The sequence below is a fragment of the Bubalus kerabau genome, chromosome 10 (assembly GCF_029407905.1).
Source record: "Bubalus kerabau isolate K-KA32 ecotype Philippines breed swamp buffalo chromosome 10, PCC_UOA_SB_1v2, whole genome shotgun sequence".
Lineage (NCBI taxonomy): Eukaryota > Metazoa > Chordata > Mammalia > Artiodactyla > Bovidae > Bubalus > Bubalus kerabau.
Genome location: NC_073633.1, coordinates 80,658,739 through 80,674,940, shown reverse-complemented (window position 1 = coordinate 80,674,940; position 16,202 = coordinate 80,658,739). Strand labels below are relative to the sequence as shown.

At 39.2% G+C, this 16,202-nt stretch overlaps 1 protein-coding gene across 3 annotated transcripts in view; it reads left to right on the top strand.

Moving 5' to 3' along the window:
* PPP2R5E (protein phosphatase 2 regulatory subunit B'epsilon) overlaps nucleotides 1-16,202 on the top strand; it is a 160,275-nt gene that overhangs the window by 74,920 nt on the left and 69,153 nt on the right. For all 3 annotated transcript variants that reach the window (XM_055538291.1, XM_055538290.1, XM_055538289.1), the window contains exon 3: nucleotides 10,470-10,666. In XM_055538291.1, the coding sequence (XP_055394266.1) occupies nucleotides 10,470-10,666 (197 nt within the window). The remainder of the gene's footprint in view (nucleotides 1-10,469; nucleotides 10,667-16,202) is intronic.

The window sequence follows — 16,202 nt, the reverse complement described above, 5'->3', positions numbered from 1 at the left end:
CCATGATCTCCTGCAGCCCCTCATCCCTTACTCTCCTGACCCATCACCCGACTTTGCACTCAGGCGCCAGCCTTGTTTGCTCTTTGCTGATACTCAGATTCATCTGCACACTCTGCTGCCATGGTCCCCTGGATTTAATATCCCTCTGCTTAGGCACTTGCCCCTCAGATACTCTCTGATTACCTCATCTTCAAGTATTTGCTCAAAATCCATCTTCCAGGTCGCTCAGACGGTAAAGAATCTGCCTGCAATGTGCAAGACCTGGGTTCAATACCTGGGTTGGAAAGATCTCCCGGAGGAGTGCATGGCAGCCCACTGTAGTATTCTTGCCTAGAGAATCCCATGGACAGAGGAGTCTCAGTTAAGTTGCTCAGTTGTGTCCAACTCTTTGTGACCCCATGGGCTGCAGCATGCCAGGCTTCCCTGTCCATCGGAAAAATCTCCCTGTTCTTTGGAGAGTCCAGACTCCCGGAGCTTGCTCAAATTCATGTCCATCGAGTCAGTGATGCTATCCAACTATCTCATCCTCTGTGTCTCCTTCTCCTGCCTTCAGTCTTTCCCAGCATCAGGGTCTTTTGCAATGAGTCAGTTCTTTGCATCAGGTGGCCAAAGTGTTGGAGCTTCATATCAGTCCTTCCAAGGAATATTCAGGATTGATTTCCTTTAGGATTGAATGGTTTGATCTCCTTGCCATCCAAGGGACTCTCAAGTGTTCTCCAACACCACAGTTTAAGAGCATCAATTCTTCAGTGCTCAGCTTTCTTTATGGTCCAGTTCTCACATCCATACATGACTACTGGAAAAAACCACACCTGATAGGCTACAGTCCATGGAGTAGCAAAGGGTTGGACATGACTGAGCGACTGAGCACAGCAGACAGCATCTTCCAGGTAAACATTCCACTTAAAATCATACCCTCCAACCCAACAGGCCTCATCCCCCTTGTCCTACATATTCTGCCTGCCTCCAGCATGTACCATACAACGTGTTTATTATTTTCAGTTGCAGTTATTTTGTCTCCTCCTGCTAGTATGTAAAGCTCTGTGAGAGAAGGGATTTTTGCCACTTTTCCTCCTTGTTATATTTATATCCCTGTGTTTGGACCTCAATGAGTGTTCAGTGAATATTAGGTGAGTGAATGCCCTTTGCACCAGATCTCTCACTTTTCATTTATTAATGAAAAATTTGACAAAATTACTAGATTTATGTTTGCTATGAAGGGCATTCCAAATAATACTACTTCATTAATTTCATGCATTCATCTTCATTTCAAATATTTTTTTCTGTTGTATTTTCCTCTCATCTGTGAAGATGAACCATTCTATTTGATTTTAAAAGTCAACCAGATTTTTTTTTTTTGAAGAAAGTGTTAGAAAGTGAGACATAATCTTTTTGGATAGTAATAGGGGCAGATGGTTCAAAGAACTTAAGTCTTTGTCAAGTAAGCCACACTTTTTTTTTTTAACATTCATAAATATTGTGTCATTAAAAACCAACCTAGTTTTAAAATTTTATTTATTTCTAGTTTTCTTGAGATATAATTGATGTATATAATATTGTGTAAGTTTAATGTGTACGGTATGTTGATTTTCTACACTTATATTTTGCAAAGTGATTACCACCGTGGTGTTAGCTAGCACCTCATCTGGTCACATAATTACCATTTCTTTTTTGTGGTGAGAACATTTAAGATCTGTTCTTTTAGCAACTTTCAAGTATATAATATAGCTTTATTTAGTGTTACATCATGCTGTACATCAGATCCCCAAAACCTGTTTATCTTATGACTAGAAGCTAATACTTTTTGACCATTATCTCTCCATTTCCTCCACCCCTTCGCCTCTGGTAACCACCATTCTAGTTTCTGTTTCTTTGAGTTTGATTTCACATATAAGTGGTAACCTCCAATATGTCTTTCTCTGTATGACTTGTTCCATCTTAGTTTTAAAATTTGCATTTTGTGACTTGGTATTACTAAAATATTAGGAAATAATTTATTCTATTAAATATATTAAACTTTTTCCTCTTCAGTATAATTTTTTTCTAGAGGAATAAAGCTGTAATTTACCATTGAAAGTAGAGGAAAATAAGATTCGGTTTATAAAGTCAACCTGCATTTATTATGTACCTAATGGCAAGCCACTCCAGTACTCTTGCCTAGAAAATCCCATGGATGGAGGAGCCTGGTAGGCTGGAGTCCATGGGGTTGCTAAGAGTCGGACACGACTGAGCGACTTCACTTTCACTTTTCACTGTCATGCATTGGAGAAGGAAATGGCAACCCACTCCAGTGTTCTTGTCTGGAGAATCCCAGGGATGGCAAAGCTGGGTGGGCTGCCGTCTATGGGGTCGCACAGAGTTGGACACGACTGAAGTGACTTAGCAGCAGCAGCAACCATGTTCCAGAAATTTCTTTTGGGGGGCATTAAAAGAGGAACAAGACACATGATTCATTGACTTGGGAAAAAAAAAGTGGTCCTAATGTAATGTGGCAAGTCCTTGAATGGAGTTATATATATAAAGTTTTACGGGGGATTTTTATGTTATGGGATTTTGGAACTTCATGGCTGCTATAAAGTGAGATACTCCTATACTCATGCAGGGTGTATGATTATCTTCTCAGCGTTTACAACCATCTAAATACAATTGAAATTAGTACTGTCATTACAGCTGAGACTGTTATCCACGCTACTAGAAAAATGTTGGAACAAAGAAGTGATGTGGCCCAGAGGTTCCCAAACGCAGACGACCAGTGGAAGAGTTGTTGCTGGTACTGGGCAAAATGAAAAAACAAGTAGAGGGGAAAGCAGATTGAGAGAGAATACATGACTGTGTGTGTGTGTGCTCACACGTGTGCAGATGTGTATGCATGTGTGTACGTATGTGTGGAGAATTGCCACCCTCCTTTTTGAGGGTTATTTTTTATTCTAAGTTTGAGCTTTCTCTTCTTTTTCTATCCTTAAAGGTCCTTTCATTTTAGGAAATTATAGTGGAAATAAGTGATATCTAGTTGTTATTTTAGTGTCTTTTCCTGAAATAAAAGAAAGTCAACCTCTTCTTTTTAATAATTTTACTGCTAAAATCTTAGAGGGAGCCGCTGTCAGGGATACTTTAGAACATTCTATAATTCTTGCAGCTCTTATTTTATTTTTTTGACATAGCCCAGCATGCTTCAGGAATTCCTTTTATTGAAAAGGCCTTGGTTCCTATTTTCCTAGTCTCATCTCTGCAAATGGTAATGGACTGATAGTAGAGAGACTGTGTTAGTCAGAGGCTATGGTGGCTATCTTGTGAATAAGTTTGGTGGCAGAAATGTAATCTACATCTGTAACTAGGAATTTTTAAATGTTTTATTTTTCTTGTCCTGACAAGTTACAGTGCATTAGAAGGTCAAGCTTGAGGGAGAACTGTGAAAAATTGGAAACATATTTATTAGAAGTTTTGTATGTGTGGGTGCATGTGTGTGTTTCCCCTTTATTCTGATTAGAACACAGTGTTGAAACAATATGATAGCTCTGAATCCTATGGTTTTGGTGCTGAGGCCACTTTTTTGCATTAGTATGACCTCTGGGTATTGCTTATAAACTGGCATGTACGTACATATTTGTCAGCTTTGGGGAAAGGATAACTGGAGAGATCCATGAAAGAGTAATAACACATGTTGATTGTCCAAATTAGGAAGAATAATTAATATATTATTATTTAAAGCTGTATCCACCTACCATTGTTTACTTATGTTAAAGTTTTAAAATGTGTAAATACTTGTAGAAAAGTGTATCAGATTTTCCTTTACTTTTATTTTATTTTTTAATTTTATTTTATTTTTAAACTTTACATAACTGTATTAGTTTTGCCAAATATCAAAATGAATCCACCACATGTATACATGTGTTCCCCATCCTGAACCCTCCTCCCTCCTCCCCTTAGATACTTTTCTTAAACAAATAAGCAGTCATGATAGTTTACCCATTGCTCCGGTGGTGGTGGTGGTGGTGATAGTAGTGAGTTGCTTCTCTTTATCCCAGTCATTGTCATCGTCATTGCTATTGGTGTGTGCACTGGATTAAGACTATCTGGGTTTGGATACTAGCTACAGCCCTTAGTAGTGGGTGATGTTGGGCAGGTGACTTAGCTGTCTAGGCTCGATTTTTTGTTGTTGTTTTTTTTTTGTTTGTTTGTTTTTTCATCTTGAAACCTGGGCTATTAATAGTGGCCACTCATAAGATATTCTAGGGATTAAATAGGATAATGTGTGTCAAGAGCTTAGTACAGTGTTTTGCAGTAGTAAATGTTCCTTATCATTGTCATCATTCTTTTAACCTTAAAATATCAGTACTGGTCTTAACTGCCTTTCAGTTTGTTTAATATTTAACACTTTGGTCTTCTTTTGATACTATTTTTTATTGGTGTAGTAGTTCTATGTGACACATTTTTGAATCTAAAAAAAAGTGTGTGCTAATAATCGCAAAGTGTTTTTGACCTTCCTAATAGATTGTGAAGAGTTCTGAAAGCAGCCACCTCTACATTCACATATTTATAGCCAGGGCCAAGAAGGAATACTTTCACTGTTGTAGGTGTTGCCAGGGACCTTCCTTTGCTTGAAAACCAAAAGTTTTCACTGTTAGCTTTAAATAAACTGAGGGCAGATTTCAAAGGTGAAGAGATGAAAGAAGGATTTTAAAGTGATTACTTTAAAAACAGTGGTCTTCAGCTGTGGTCACACATTGAAATCACATGAGACACTTTTATAAAATATAAATCCCTTGTAGTGGAAGCATCATCAACAATAAACGTTTTTGGAGCCCCTACTTGGAACACAGTAATAAAGTAATTGGGATGGTCAGATACTTAATACTTATTTTAGCTCACGTCAGTTTCTTATTTGCTTATTTATATGAAACTGTCTTGTGTCACCAACATGGTATGCTTGGGTTCAATTTATAGGACACGAAGCCTAATTTTATTATTTGGTTCATTGTAAGGATTTATAGTGGTCTTATTTTGATGAAATATTGTTGGCTATATCTGATTTTTTTTTTCAAGTATCAAAAGCAGTTCCTAGTAGAAGCATAGTTCCATGAATAAAATAGGATTCTTTTTAGGTTTGTTTTTGAAGTAGGTGTGACAAAAGTGGGGGCTTCCCTGATGGCTCAGTAGTAAAGAATCTGCCAAGAATCTGCCTGCAGTGCAGGAGACCTGGGTTTGATCCCTGGGTTGGGAATAAACCTGGAGAAGGAAATGGCTACCCACTCCAGTATTCTTGTCTGGAATACCCACGGACAGAGGAAGCTGGCGGGCTACAGTTCATGCAGTCGCAAAGAGTCGGACATGACTGAGAGACTAACAGTTACTTTAGGTATCTTTCCACATCTGCCAACATACCACACTTCAGTCTTCAGCGCTCAGGCAAGCTCTTCTCAGTGCTGTGAGACTAGTTTTCTGTAAATATATTCTCATATACCCATACAGATACAATTCTGTGACTTTGTTGAAGTTTTGAAGGGTCACGTGTAAGGGACTGATAGCATTCTTGGATGGGGATGTGTTTGCCTTAGGGAAAGTTCTAAAGGAGGAGGTAGAGGATCACAGACCATACTGGCATGCTGAGTACTATTTTTGTTGTTGTTGTTTGAGTTGGGGAAATGGATGTAAAAGGGCTAAAGGAGTAATAGCTCAGGGTGTTTTCAGGTGAAAAGCATTGTTAATTTAGAATTTTTTTTCCCAGATCTTTTGAATGGACATAACTGATTATAGATATTATTCATTAGGAGCTCAAACAATGTTACTGCTTAACTTTCAGTACAAACATGACCATTTTATGGAAATATTTATCTACATACATTTAAACAGCTTATGTGTAAATGCATTATCAGCCCATATCTCTTATTTTATTTTTTTTTTTCTAAAAACCAGTCTTTCTTCCTGTGATATTGTGGCTAATGAATTTAATGATGTGGGCTTTCTTTATTTACTCGGTTGGCATATTTATTTGCAAGTTGCAGTGATTTTCAACAATTTCGTTTAACTGGCGTCCGAGTACCAAACCCAAAGGACATTGAGCTCATGTTTCATTTCTTCTGCCTTTGCTGCTTTCTTCTTTGCAAAGTCCAAAATTGAGTCAGGCACTCAGAGAAGATGGGCTGATATTGGGTCCATGATTCTGTGTCCCAGACTTTAGAAGGGGTGGAATAATGAAAGCTCTTTATTAGGGAGGACAGAGTGTTCTTCCAGGTATAAACAAGTAATAAACATCCATCCCTTGAAATCATAATGAGGGTGAGTGGTGTGTGTGTGTGTGTCTGTATGCGTGTATTACGTGTATAACTAAGTGTGTGTAACACCCGTTGACTGTTCTTTAGATATAAGGAGAATCTTTGGCTCTTAAGCTGAACTTGCATCCTTCCTCTACTGTTGAATTCTGTGCCTGTTTTCCCAATACTTTGGGGCTTGTAAATTTTAAAATTCTTTGGGTATGAACACCTTGGAGGTGAGAGTAATCATTTCAACTTACTAATGAAAATTGATAGGAGGATGCTGAGAGATGGTGATAGAAAAAAGCATGTGTGAGAAAATGACTCATGCTGAAAGGGAAGGACAAGGACACTACAGTTAGAAACACAGGTGTCAAGAAGATCGACCATTTGGTCATTATCTTCTTGGGTGAGGAACATATTCTGGAAATCAGCTTAAATTCTAAGAGTTGTTCCAGAATAGTGGAATCTGACCTTATGAAATCTTATCAAGCTAAGATCATTAGATCAGTTAACTCTTCCCTTCAGACAAATACTAACATTGGATGGATGGGTTGTTGTGCTAATGACCTTCATGGCATTATATAACCGCTTACTGATTCTTCATTATTTATGGTTATGATTTTATGGAATCCCTCTCCTGGGGGTAGGGACGGTCTGTGCAGGACAGAGGTTTCCACTGAAGAGAGAAGACACAAGCCTCCACTGCCTGGCTGCTTTGGGACTCTGCAATGACCCTTAGTTTTTCTAGTTTACATTTATTTTGAAATGTCTATAATTTTTTTTTCTTCATCTAAGTTACTGAATGTTTTGATTCTTAGGTGGCTTGGATTTGGGAGGTGGGTAGTTTTGAGTTGTTAAAATCTAGTGTTACTGCATGTGGCCCAAATGTACTGCTTTGTCTGATTTCTTCTTTTTGTCATTTATGAGATTTTCTTTATGGACTAGTACCTGATCCTTTTTTTACACATGTTTCTTTAAAAAAGAATATTTGTATCTGCCTCTGGGACTGGTTCTGTAGACATTAAACTTACATCTCTGGGACTGTCTGTACTACTCAGTGTTTCATCTCTGATCCTGGCTGGTCCTACCTGTTCACATTGTACTTTTATATCCTGCTGAATCTAGGGAAGATGAGGGCAAGTGGGGTAGGAGCAGCACAGCCATGTGGGGCAGTCTGAGGGCCAAACGAAGAGCCCTATGCTTGGACCATTGTGAGTTAGGGCATCCTTCGGCACAAATGAAAACACAATTTTTAAATATTGTTATAATGGGATTGGTTCTTTGAGGACACCATTCCCCTTTTTTCTTTGTCTTGACTCTCCTTTTTTCCTTCTGTCTTGATTATTTAAGTTCTTAAATTTAGGGGAAGGAAGTTATTTTAGAGTAATTTAGTCTGTGATAAAGGATAAAACATAGCTTGTTGCTGTATGTATTAATCTCTGGGAAATGGGCTGGAGGGGTTCAGCATCATACTTTATATTGAGGGCATGTTGGAAATTAATTGGTTGTTTTCTTTCTGTGTTCTTCCTCTTTTCTCTTTGTGCATACTTCTCTGAGGAATATGATATTATTCCCGCATTTCATTGAGTTTGATTGTTGCATAGAGTGAAGAGTTCAGGCTCTGGAGTCAGTTAGCTTGAGTTTGAATCCTTTCTCCATTGCTTATTAGCTGTAAGACTCTGCCAAGGTCACTGGATCTCTTTGTGTCTTGGTTTTCTCATCTCTTAAGTGGGAAATAGTACCTATTGCATAGGGTTGTTGTTGGGACTAAGTGAGATATAAAATATGTAAAATGCTTAGAATATTACCCAGTACTTGTATCCAATAGTGGTCAATAAATGTGAGCTATTAGCATTATTGGGCAGTTGAATAGCCTGTTTCACATTTGTCTTTGACATTATAGCAATTTAGATTAAAAGAGAATAAATTTCAGTTGTTTAAAATTAAGAAAGAGGACTAAATGTTAACTGCCTGCATTTTTTTAAATAGCCAAATGTGAATTATTTGAGTATCATTGCACTGACCACAAAGAATAATCATTGTTAAATGATGATTTGCTTTTTGGAGGAAAAAACTGTCATTTATACATGCTTTTATAATTCATATGTGCTGAGTTAAGGAGTTCTTCTACATGGCCTGGTTTTTAAGCTTTATCAAAATTACTGTATCAAAAATAGAATTCATTAAAATTTGTCCTGAAGACTTTAATACATTAATAAGCCTTTTCTTGTTCTCTGTGCAGCGTCAAAACTCCTCTTCCACTTTGAGGTGTGGGATCTGATTTAGAACTTAGAAGACTTCAGTAATTAACCATGATGGTTATGTTCATTTAATTAGCCATTGGTTAAGGATATAGAGTCATGTTGATCAGCAGCCTTGTCTAGTTTTTGTTTGTTTATATAAACACCTGAAGGAGATAGCAATTAAAGAAAATGCTTGGTTTGTCTAATTTAGTCCTTATAAAGCTTAGATGTTTTGAAAGTGATTAAATTAAGGGGAATAGAAGAAGACATCTCATGGCTTAATTCAAATTCTTTGACGTTACTAAGTCAATATGTTAGACTTTTGGGGGGACTTTGGGGGGTGGTGGTGAGAGGGGCAACTGGTTGAGAATACTTTCTAAATATATAACTTGTTTTTGCTGAGAATAGCAGTGGTGCTGTATACCTTTTAAAATGATCAGCTATTTCTTGTTCCCTTACATCTGGTAGAGAAATGTGATACTTTCAGATACCATTATGCTTCACCTAAAGTTGACATCAGTTTTGGGGGGAATGATCCATGAGGTCCCGGGTACATGGGCTGGCACTTGGGTTGTGGGTTGTGAGGAGGAGAAGGGGGCATGGAGAGGAGGAACCAAGTGGATCCTGTGACTAGCAGTCTAGCCCTGTCCACCCTCTGCTGGGGCTGCTGGTGACTGTGCAAGACGGGTGTTGTTAGTCTTTGCATTTACCTCCAGGAATCAGGAGGCCCGTGCTGTGAGGCCATTGTAGTGCATTTCCTGGGAGATTGGCAGCTGGGGATGGTTGCAAGTGACTGGACAAACATTGTTTGAGTCCTTCTTGAATCGTACAGAGGAAAGATGGGAGTGTGGTTAGAGACTCGGGTGCTGTGCCTAGCTTCACAACTCATTCATTGCAGAGCCTCCATGATTGTCTCTAATTTTCTTTGTGAAAAATGGAGGATAATAATAATGATGCCACCTGCTTACCTCAGAGAGTATTCCGAGGATTATGAGTTAATCTCCTTGGATGAAGGCAGCAGAAGTTCTCTTGTCATAATATCATTGCCTTTCCAGAGAAGCTCCAGTTTGGTGGAATAAAGTAGTGGAAAGAAGATAGAAGTGGAATGAGCTATTTACCATTAGTTGGTGTCTTTCAAGTCCAACTCTAGGTCAGGTTTCCATTCTAGCTGGGGAATTTAGTGTAAAATTTCTACATATTTTTTAGTGACACCAAACCAAATGTCTGATCTGCTGTTTGTAGGAAAAGAACAGATGTTTATTCTGAGAACACATTAATGAACATGTTAGTGGTTTTCGCCCCTGTAAGAGAAGATGGGTCAAGAGGGGGAGCCTAGATAGAGTTTAGGTAGAGTTTGCTTGCATTGTCCTGTTATGGATGTGCCCTTTTTGAGAGAGTCTATATTGCTTCATTCTGTTGATCTTTTGAGTGTCTTTGACAAGAAAGCTTCACAGATACCAAGCCAAAACAAAACAAAAAATATAAACACTCAACAACAGTTGCCTTAAATACCAAGGATGTCAGCGTGAAATTAAAATGAATCAACTGACATTTCTGCTCTGAAAATTTTTTAGTAAAATTAATTTAAACCAACAGTGAAAACGTCTGTGTCTACCTTATAATGGAACATTTGACCTTTTTCAGTGTTTTTGGCTTAAGAGTGTAGACATTGGGATGTTTTTGGTTAAAATTTGCTTCACCTCTCTAAGGGCTCTTGGGATCTTGGTTGGTCTCTGGTGGCGGAATAGCAAACGCTGTCCATTGTGTTGGTACCCTGCGGTTTCTGAAGACAAGGTCTCTGAAGTAGTGGATGTGGTATCTCCTCCTGTCCATGTGTAACTGTTTTAAAAGAACACTGTTGTCATGTGAATTCTTATTTTTTTGAGCTTGCTTTTGAAGTTAACTTTCACAGAGAATTCCTGTTACCTAGAAATTGATGACAGACTTACACCATTTCCTTTTTTTTTCTTAGACGTTCCATCCTCAGAGCAGCCTGAACTGTTCCTAAAGAAACTTCAGCAGTGCTGTGTCATTTTTGACTTCATGGACACGCTATCTGATCTTAAAATGAAAGAATACAAGCGCTCCACTCTTAATGAACTGGTGGACTACATTACAATAAGCAGAGGCTGTTTGACAGAGCAGACTTACCCTGAAGTAGTTAGAATGGTGAGTTTCTTTTTTTCGCCGCGGACACATGTAAGCACCTTCCATAAGGACGCACAGGTGTATTTACTGCAGAGTCAGGTCACAGGAGGTCACCTCCACAAATGAGAGCCAACCTTCTGAGAGCTAAGCACAAGTAGTCGGCACACTACTAGAATTTGAAGAGCATGATTTCATGAGAATGAAATCCAGAACTTTTCACCTACAACAGTATTGGCGGAATCATTGACTTCACAATACGAAACCAAGATTGCCAGAGCGTTACTGGATTTCTGGCATTGGGAAAAGAAAAGACACAGGAGAATCAACAAAAGTTTTAGATCTGTGTTCGAAAAATATACAAGCCTGTTGGATGCCTTGATTTCCCCACCCCACCCCCCATTCATTGTGGTATATTAGAAATGGCTTTAAACTTAATGAAATTGTGATATGTAGAACCTAGATAAAGCCTCTCTTGGCTTTATAAACTAATCATTCACTTTATAATCTTACAGTCAGGAGTGATGTCTTTCATTATTTTTGAACAGCTTCTTGTACTTTGTGTGGTCGTTAAGAGTTATGAGAAGAAACATTATTAGTATAATATAAGAAATTATGTTCTTATTGTATCAATAATTATATTAGTTTTTCAAAAGCTGAGCCAAAATACAGTCTGCTGTTAGATTTTTGTGAGAGGGTTGCCTTTCTTGGCCTCCTAGAAGATCTTGGGTCTAGAGCACAAGCTATTTGGAGGTGGTGGCACTGGTCTACTAACTCCTGAAATTCTGCTGAAGAGATCTAAGGAGGTCAGTGCAGCATTGGGAAGCCCACTGGGGATCTGGCTCTGTTTACTGCTGAAAATGTACTTAGTCTTTTTGTGTAACTTGTAGCACTCATATTCAGCAAATGCAGAAAAGAGACATCTGTGATGGAGTAGTTTTGGTTAAAAATGAATAGTTTTCTGATTTGGGAAGGGACCTGAATTATCACAACTTGAGAGACTATCACACATATATGAAGGTCATTTCAAAACAGTGTCCAATATAGTCCTCAGAGTCATATTGGAGTGTCTATTGCATTTATTAATTTACAGGAATGTAAAACAGTGTTTTGTACATTAACTGTTTACATGTTTACATTGTGGCTCTTGAGCTGTGGTTCTCAACCAGGGGTGATTTTCCCTGCCAGGGCACCTTGACATTGGAGACATTTTGGGGAGCTGCAATCAGGGTTGGGAGGGGGGTGCTACCAGCATCTAAGGGGTAGAGGCCAAGAATGCTGTTAAACCTCCTAAAATGCACAGGACAGCCCCTGTAACAAAGAATTATCTGGCCTCAGCTGTCAGTAATGCCGCTGGTGAGAAACCTTGGCTCTAGAGTTTACCTGTTCTCCAGCCCTCTTACCCTGATACCTAGGATTTTCTTTAGTCCACCTGCTTCTTCAGAGCATAGTCCCTTGGTTTTAACCTACCTGTGTTCTCAGCCAACAGAGTTATCCACTGTTTATAATGTTCTTCTGCATCTTTCCATGGAGAGTCTGTGAATATTGAAGCATATCTAAGCCTATTATCTTTTGTAAACACACAAATGGTAGCATACTATACACACTCTCTGTATCTTGCTTTCTTTGCTTACATAAGTACATCAGTACATACAAACCTGCCTCATTCATTTTTTTTTATTAAAACAAATTTTTTTTTAATTTTATTTTTTAACTTTACAATATTGTATTGGTTTTGCCATATCCTCATTCATTTTTATAGCTGCATTTCATTGTGTGGATGTGCCATAATGTATTTAACTATAACCGCATGAATATCTTTGTATGCATATCAGTTTGCCCTTGTTTGAGAACATCTATATATTTGTGGATTTGTTTCCTAATAGCCTGTCTTGTCCCCTCTTCCTGGACCTTTGTGAATTCCCTGGCCCCCTGCCTCTAATTCTGGTCCCCCCACCCCCTTGCTTTCAAGAGCTGGCTTAAAGTGCTACCACTGGTTCCTGAAAAGTCCAGTGTTTTCTCCTTTCTTCAGTTCTACCACTTCTTGACAACCCAGCCTTTAGAATTTGTTCATTGGCTGCTCTTTAATCCTTTCAAACCTTTATTTGATTTTTCTATTTAGATTATAAGTACTTCTAGGGGTCCCTGGCCTCTGGGCCACAGACTGGTACCTCCTGTCAGATCAGTGGCAGCATTAGATTAGAAATAAAGTGCACAATAAATGTAATGTAATTGAATCATCTTGAAACACTCCCCACCCCGCCCTCTAGTCCATGGAAAAACAGTTTTCCGTGAAACTGGTCCCTAGCCATAAAGACTGGGGACTGCTGAGTACTCCTAAGCAGGAACTATGTCAGGAACATCCCCGTGACCTCTGTAATATCCTAGTCCAGGCCTACCTGGAGATTGTCGAATGAGTGAATGAAAGCGTATTCCCTCTTAAAATATGGGCATTTCATGCTGTCAAATTACGATGAAGATATTGGATTTATTGGGTTATATCCAGTTTTAAACCCAGTATGTGGCATAATTCAAAAATTAATCCATTCCTGTGAATCATCTTGGTCCTAAAGCAGCTTGAGTCTCAAAGGAGAGACCCTATTCTCTTCTCTTTTACCATCCATCCGTGCCTCTCCCCACCCCCCACCCCCCACCTCCCCCGCACCGGCCACAACTCTCAAACCTCAACAAAAAAAATGACTCCTGTCATTTGCTTCTGAATATATACCTTAAAATGTACTTAAGTCCTGTTTTAGGCAGTATTGCATCTGTAGCATGCCTGCTATTCTAGGACATTAGATAATTGACTTTCTAGATGATAGTTTAGGGTTCTTGGAGGTGTAATTTATTTTTCACATCTTGTGATTTGTGAAATTGCTACTAATTTTACATGATTCTTAGATAGTCTGGGATTTACAGAGAAGGAAGTAGTATGGTAGAGTAGAAAGAGAAAGGGCTTTGAAACCACACAAACTTGGGTTCAAATGCCATCTCTTGGCATACTTTCTTGCTCCTTGGACTAAGCCCTCCATCTCTAACATCCTCGGTTTACATGAGGTGCCAAGAGGTGGGTAGGATGAAGGGAAGAGTGGCTACAGTCCCTCCCTCCCTGCTCCATAAATAGTCCACTAAGGAAAATTGTTATGCTTTGTTTGTACATCAAGGTTCTCACCACCTCAGATACACATACAATCTAGTAAACAGGGATTTAGGGATTTAAGAAGGGTTGGAACTAAGTCCCTCCTTATCCTCTATTCCCTTCCATTTTGCCACCTGTGAGCCCCTTGTATGTAGAAATCCTTGTGCTGTTACTGCTTATTTTTGTCATCTGTATTATACCTGCCTTTTGGTTATTTTGTGAGTATTGGAGATGACAATGTGAAGCTCTTGGTATAATCCCTAAAGGGCTTCCCCAGAGGCTCAGTGGTAAAGGATCTGCGTCCACTCTAGGAGATGGGGTTTCATCCCTGGATTGGAAAGATCCCTGGAGAAGGACATGGCAACCCACTCCATTATTCTTGCCTGGGAAATCCCATGGACAGAGGAGCCTGGTGGGCTGCAGTCCATGGGGTCGCAAAGAGTCGAACATGACTTACTGACTGAACAACAACGATAGTCCCTAACACATGGCAAGCGTTTAGTCAGTAATACTGTGCTATACTTGGATGGTTTCATTATTAGGGACTTGACTTTATAATCATTGGAGGAGCTCAGAGTTCCTGTTTGCTCTATTGGCTAGATGTGTTATATCCCACTGCCTCTGGTCCTCAGATTCTCTAATTCCAGTCCTGCCTGTTGAATAGTCACTGTCCCCACCTGTTCCTCTTTCTTATTATTGTAAAATGAAATTGCTTCAGTAGGATTAATGAGAGAAATGGTGGTACTTTTAATGAAATATCAGTGAAGTTGATAGCCAGGTTTTACAAACGAGTATGACTGATGACTTAAGATAGCATGTTCTGTTGTCAGCATTATTCCCAAACCCTGATGGGACTGTTCTGAGAGCTGCTGTTCCTGTTAGGGTAAGAAAAGAGTGGCAGATGCAAGTAATCTAGGAGTTGGGGAACCCATTTCTGACATTTAAATAAAGTCTAGATACCATCTACAGACTGTTAGAATTAAGAAAGGAAAATGACTCTTTATGTGTAAACAAAATAAAACAATGTAGCATGTAACTCACCTTCGGGTGGTGTGGGTAATGGAATAGCCCCAGATAAAGTAGAAGCCACTGTCCTCATTTCTTGTCTTCCACTTAACTACTGTGAGACTTGGCTAAGCTCCTCTAAGCCCATTTCTCCCCTTGTAAATGAAGGGAGCTGGTGGTGGTCTCTCATGTCCGTCCAGCTTCAAAAACTAACACCACATTTTAAGAAATTTAGAATGGGTCCTGCCATCCTTAAAGTTTACGGAATATTGTCCAAAGTAGTTGCTTCTGTTCTGTCAGTGGTTTCTTCCATGTGTTTCTTTCTCATGGGGTCATATCTGATGGGAAAACGAGAACCAGGACTGTGAGTTCCTTAGTGTCAGGCTTCTGTCCTTAAGGCAGTGTTTTTACATTTATGCTCATGGTTTTTTTTTTGTTTGTTTTTTTTTTTTCTGGTTCTGTTGCCATGCATCCATTTGAGAAATTTCTTAGCATTTCTAGCTCTCTCAAAGGGTCGGACATGACTTGCCCACTGAACAATAAGTAATCTTGGGTTAATTTTTTTATTCAGACTTAAACTCAGTCTTTTATACTCTTTATATTCACACATCTTCCTTTTCAAAACCATCTCTGGGAAATAGTTCAAATATGAGAGGAAATCTTGTGGGTGAAGGCATTGTTTTAATTAGCCCCAGGTAATATTTGTTGAGTGATTTAGAGCCACACCTTTACATTTTGATGATTAAAAAAAAGACAGGGCCCTGCTCTGTCAAAGTCTGGTAGAAAGGGCACCCATGTGAGCAAATAATATGTCATCCACGTATTAATAGAAGTTTGTAGAAGGCAACAAAGAAGCAGAGAGAAAGGGGGAAGGTAGGAAGGTCAGGAATGGCTTTACAAAGTGAGGAAAGCCTGACTATTAAACACAGTGAAACACATGGCTTTCCAGTGGTTGAAATAATGTTGAAATGAAAAAGAGAATTACATGATACAAAGGCATTCCCAAACCACGTGATACAGTCGGAGGAACACAAGCAGTACTGTGTTGTTGTAGCATTGTGTGAGTGGGAGGTGGGGAGTGAGAAGAGGCGAATGGTGGCAGTTGAAGATGTAGGTGTGGACCAGAAGGACCTGAAAGAACCTCTGGTTTATCTACAGACAGTAGGTCACCATTGAAAAATTATGAACAGGGGAGTGATACGGTCAGTTTTTTATTGTAGTGGCAATGGGCCAGGTAGATTGGAGAGAAGGCAGAGAAGAATTGATTAGGGGCTTGTTGTATTAGAGAAGTTTTAGAGGTCCTGAACCAAGGACAGGGTGGAAGTAGAGAAGGGGAGGAAAGTTCAGTTTAGTTGCTCAGTCGTCTCTGACTCTTTGCAACCCCATGGACTGCAGCACGCCAGGCCTCCCTGTCTA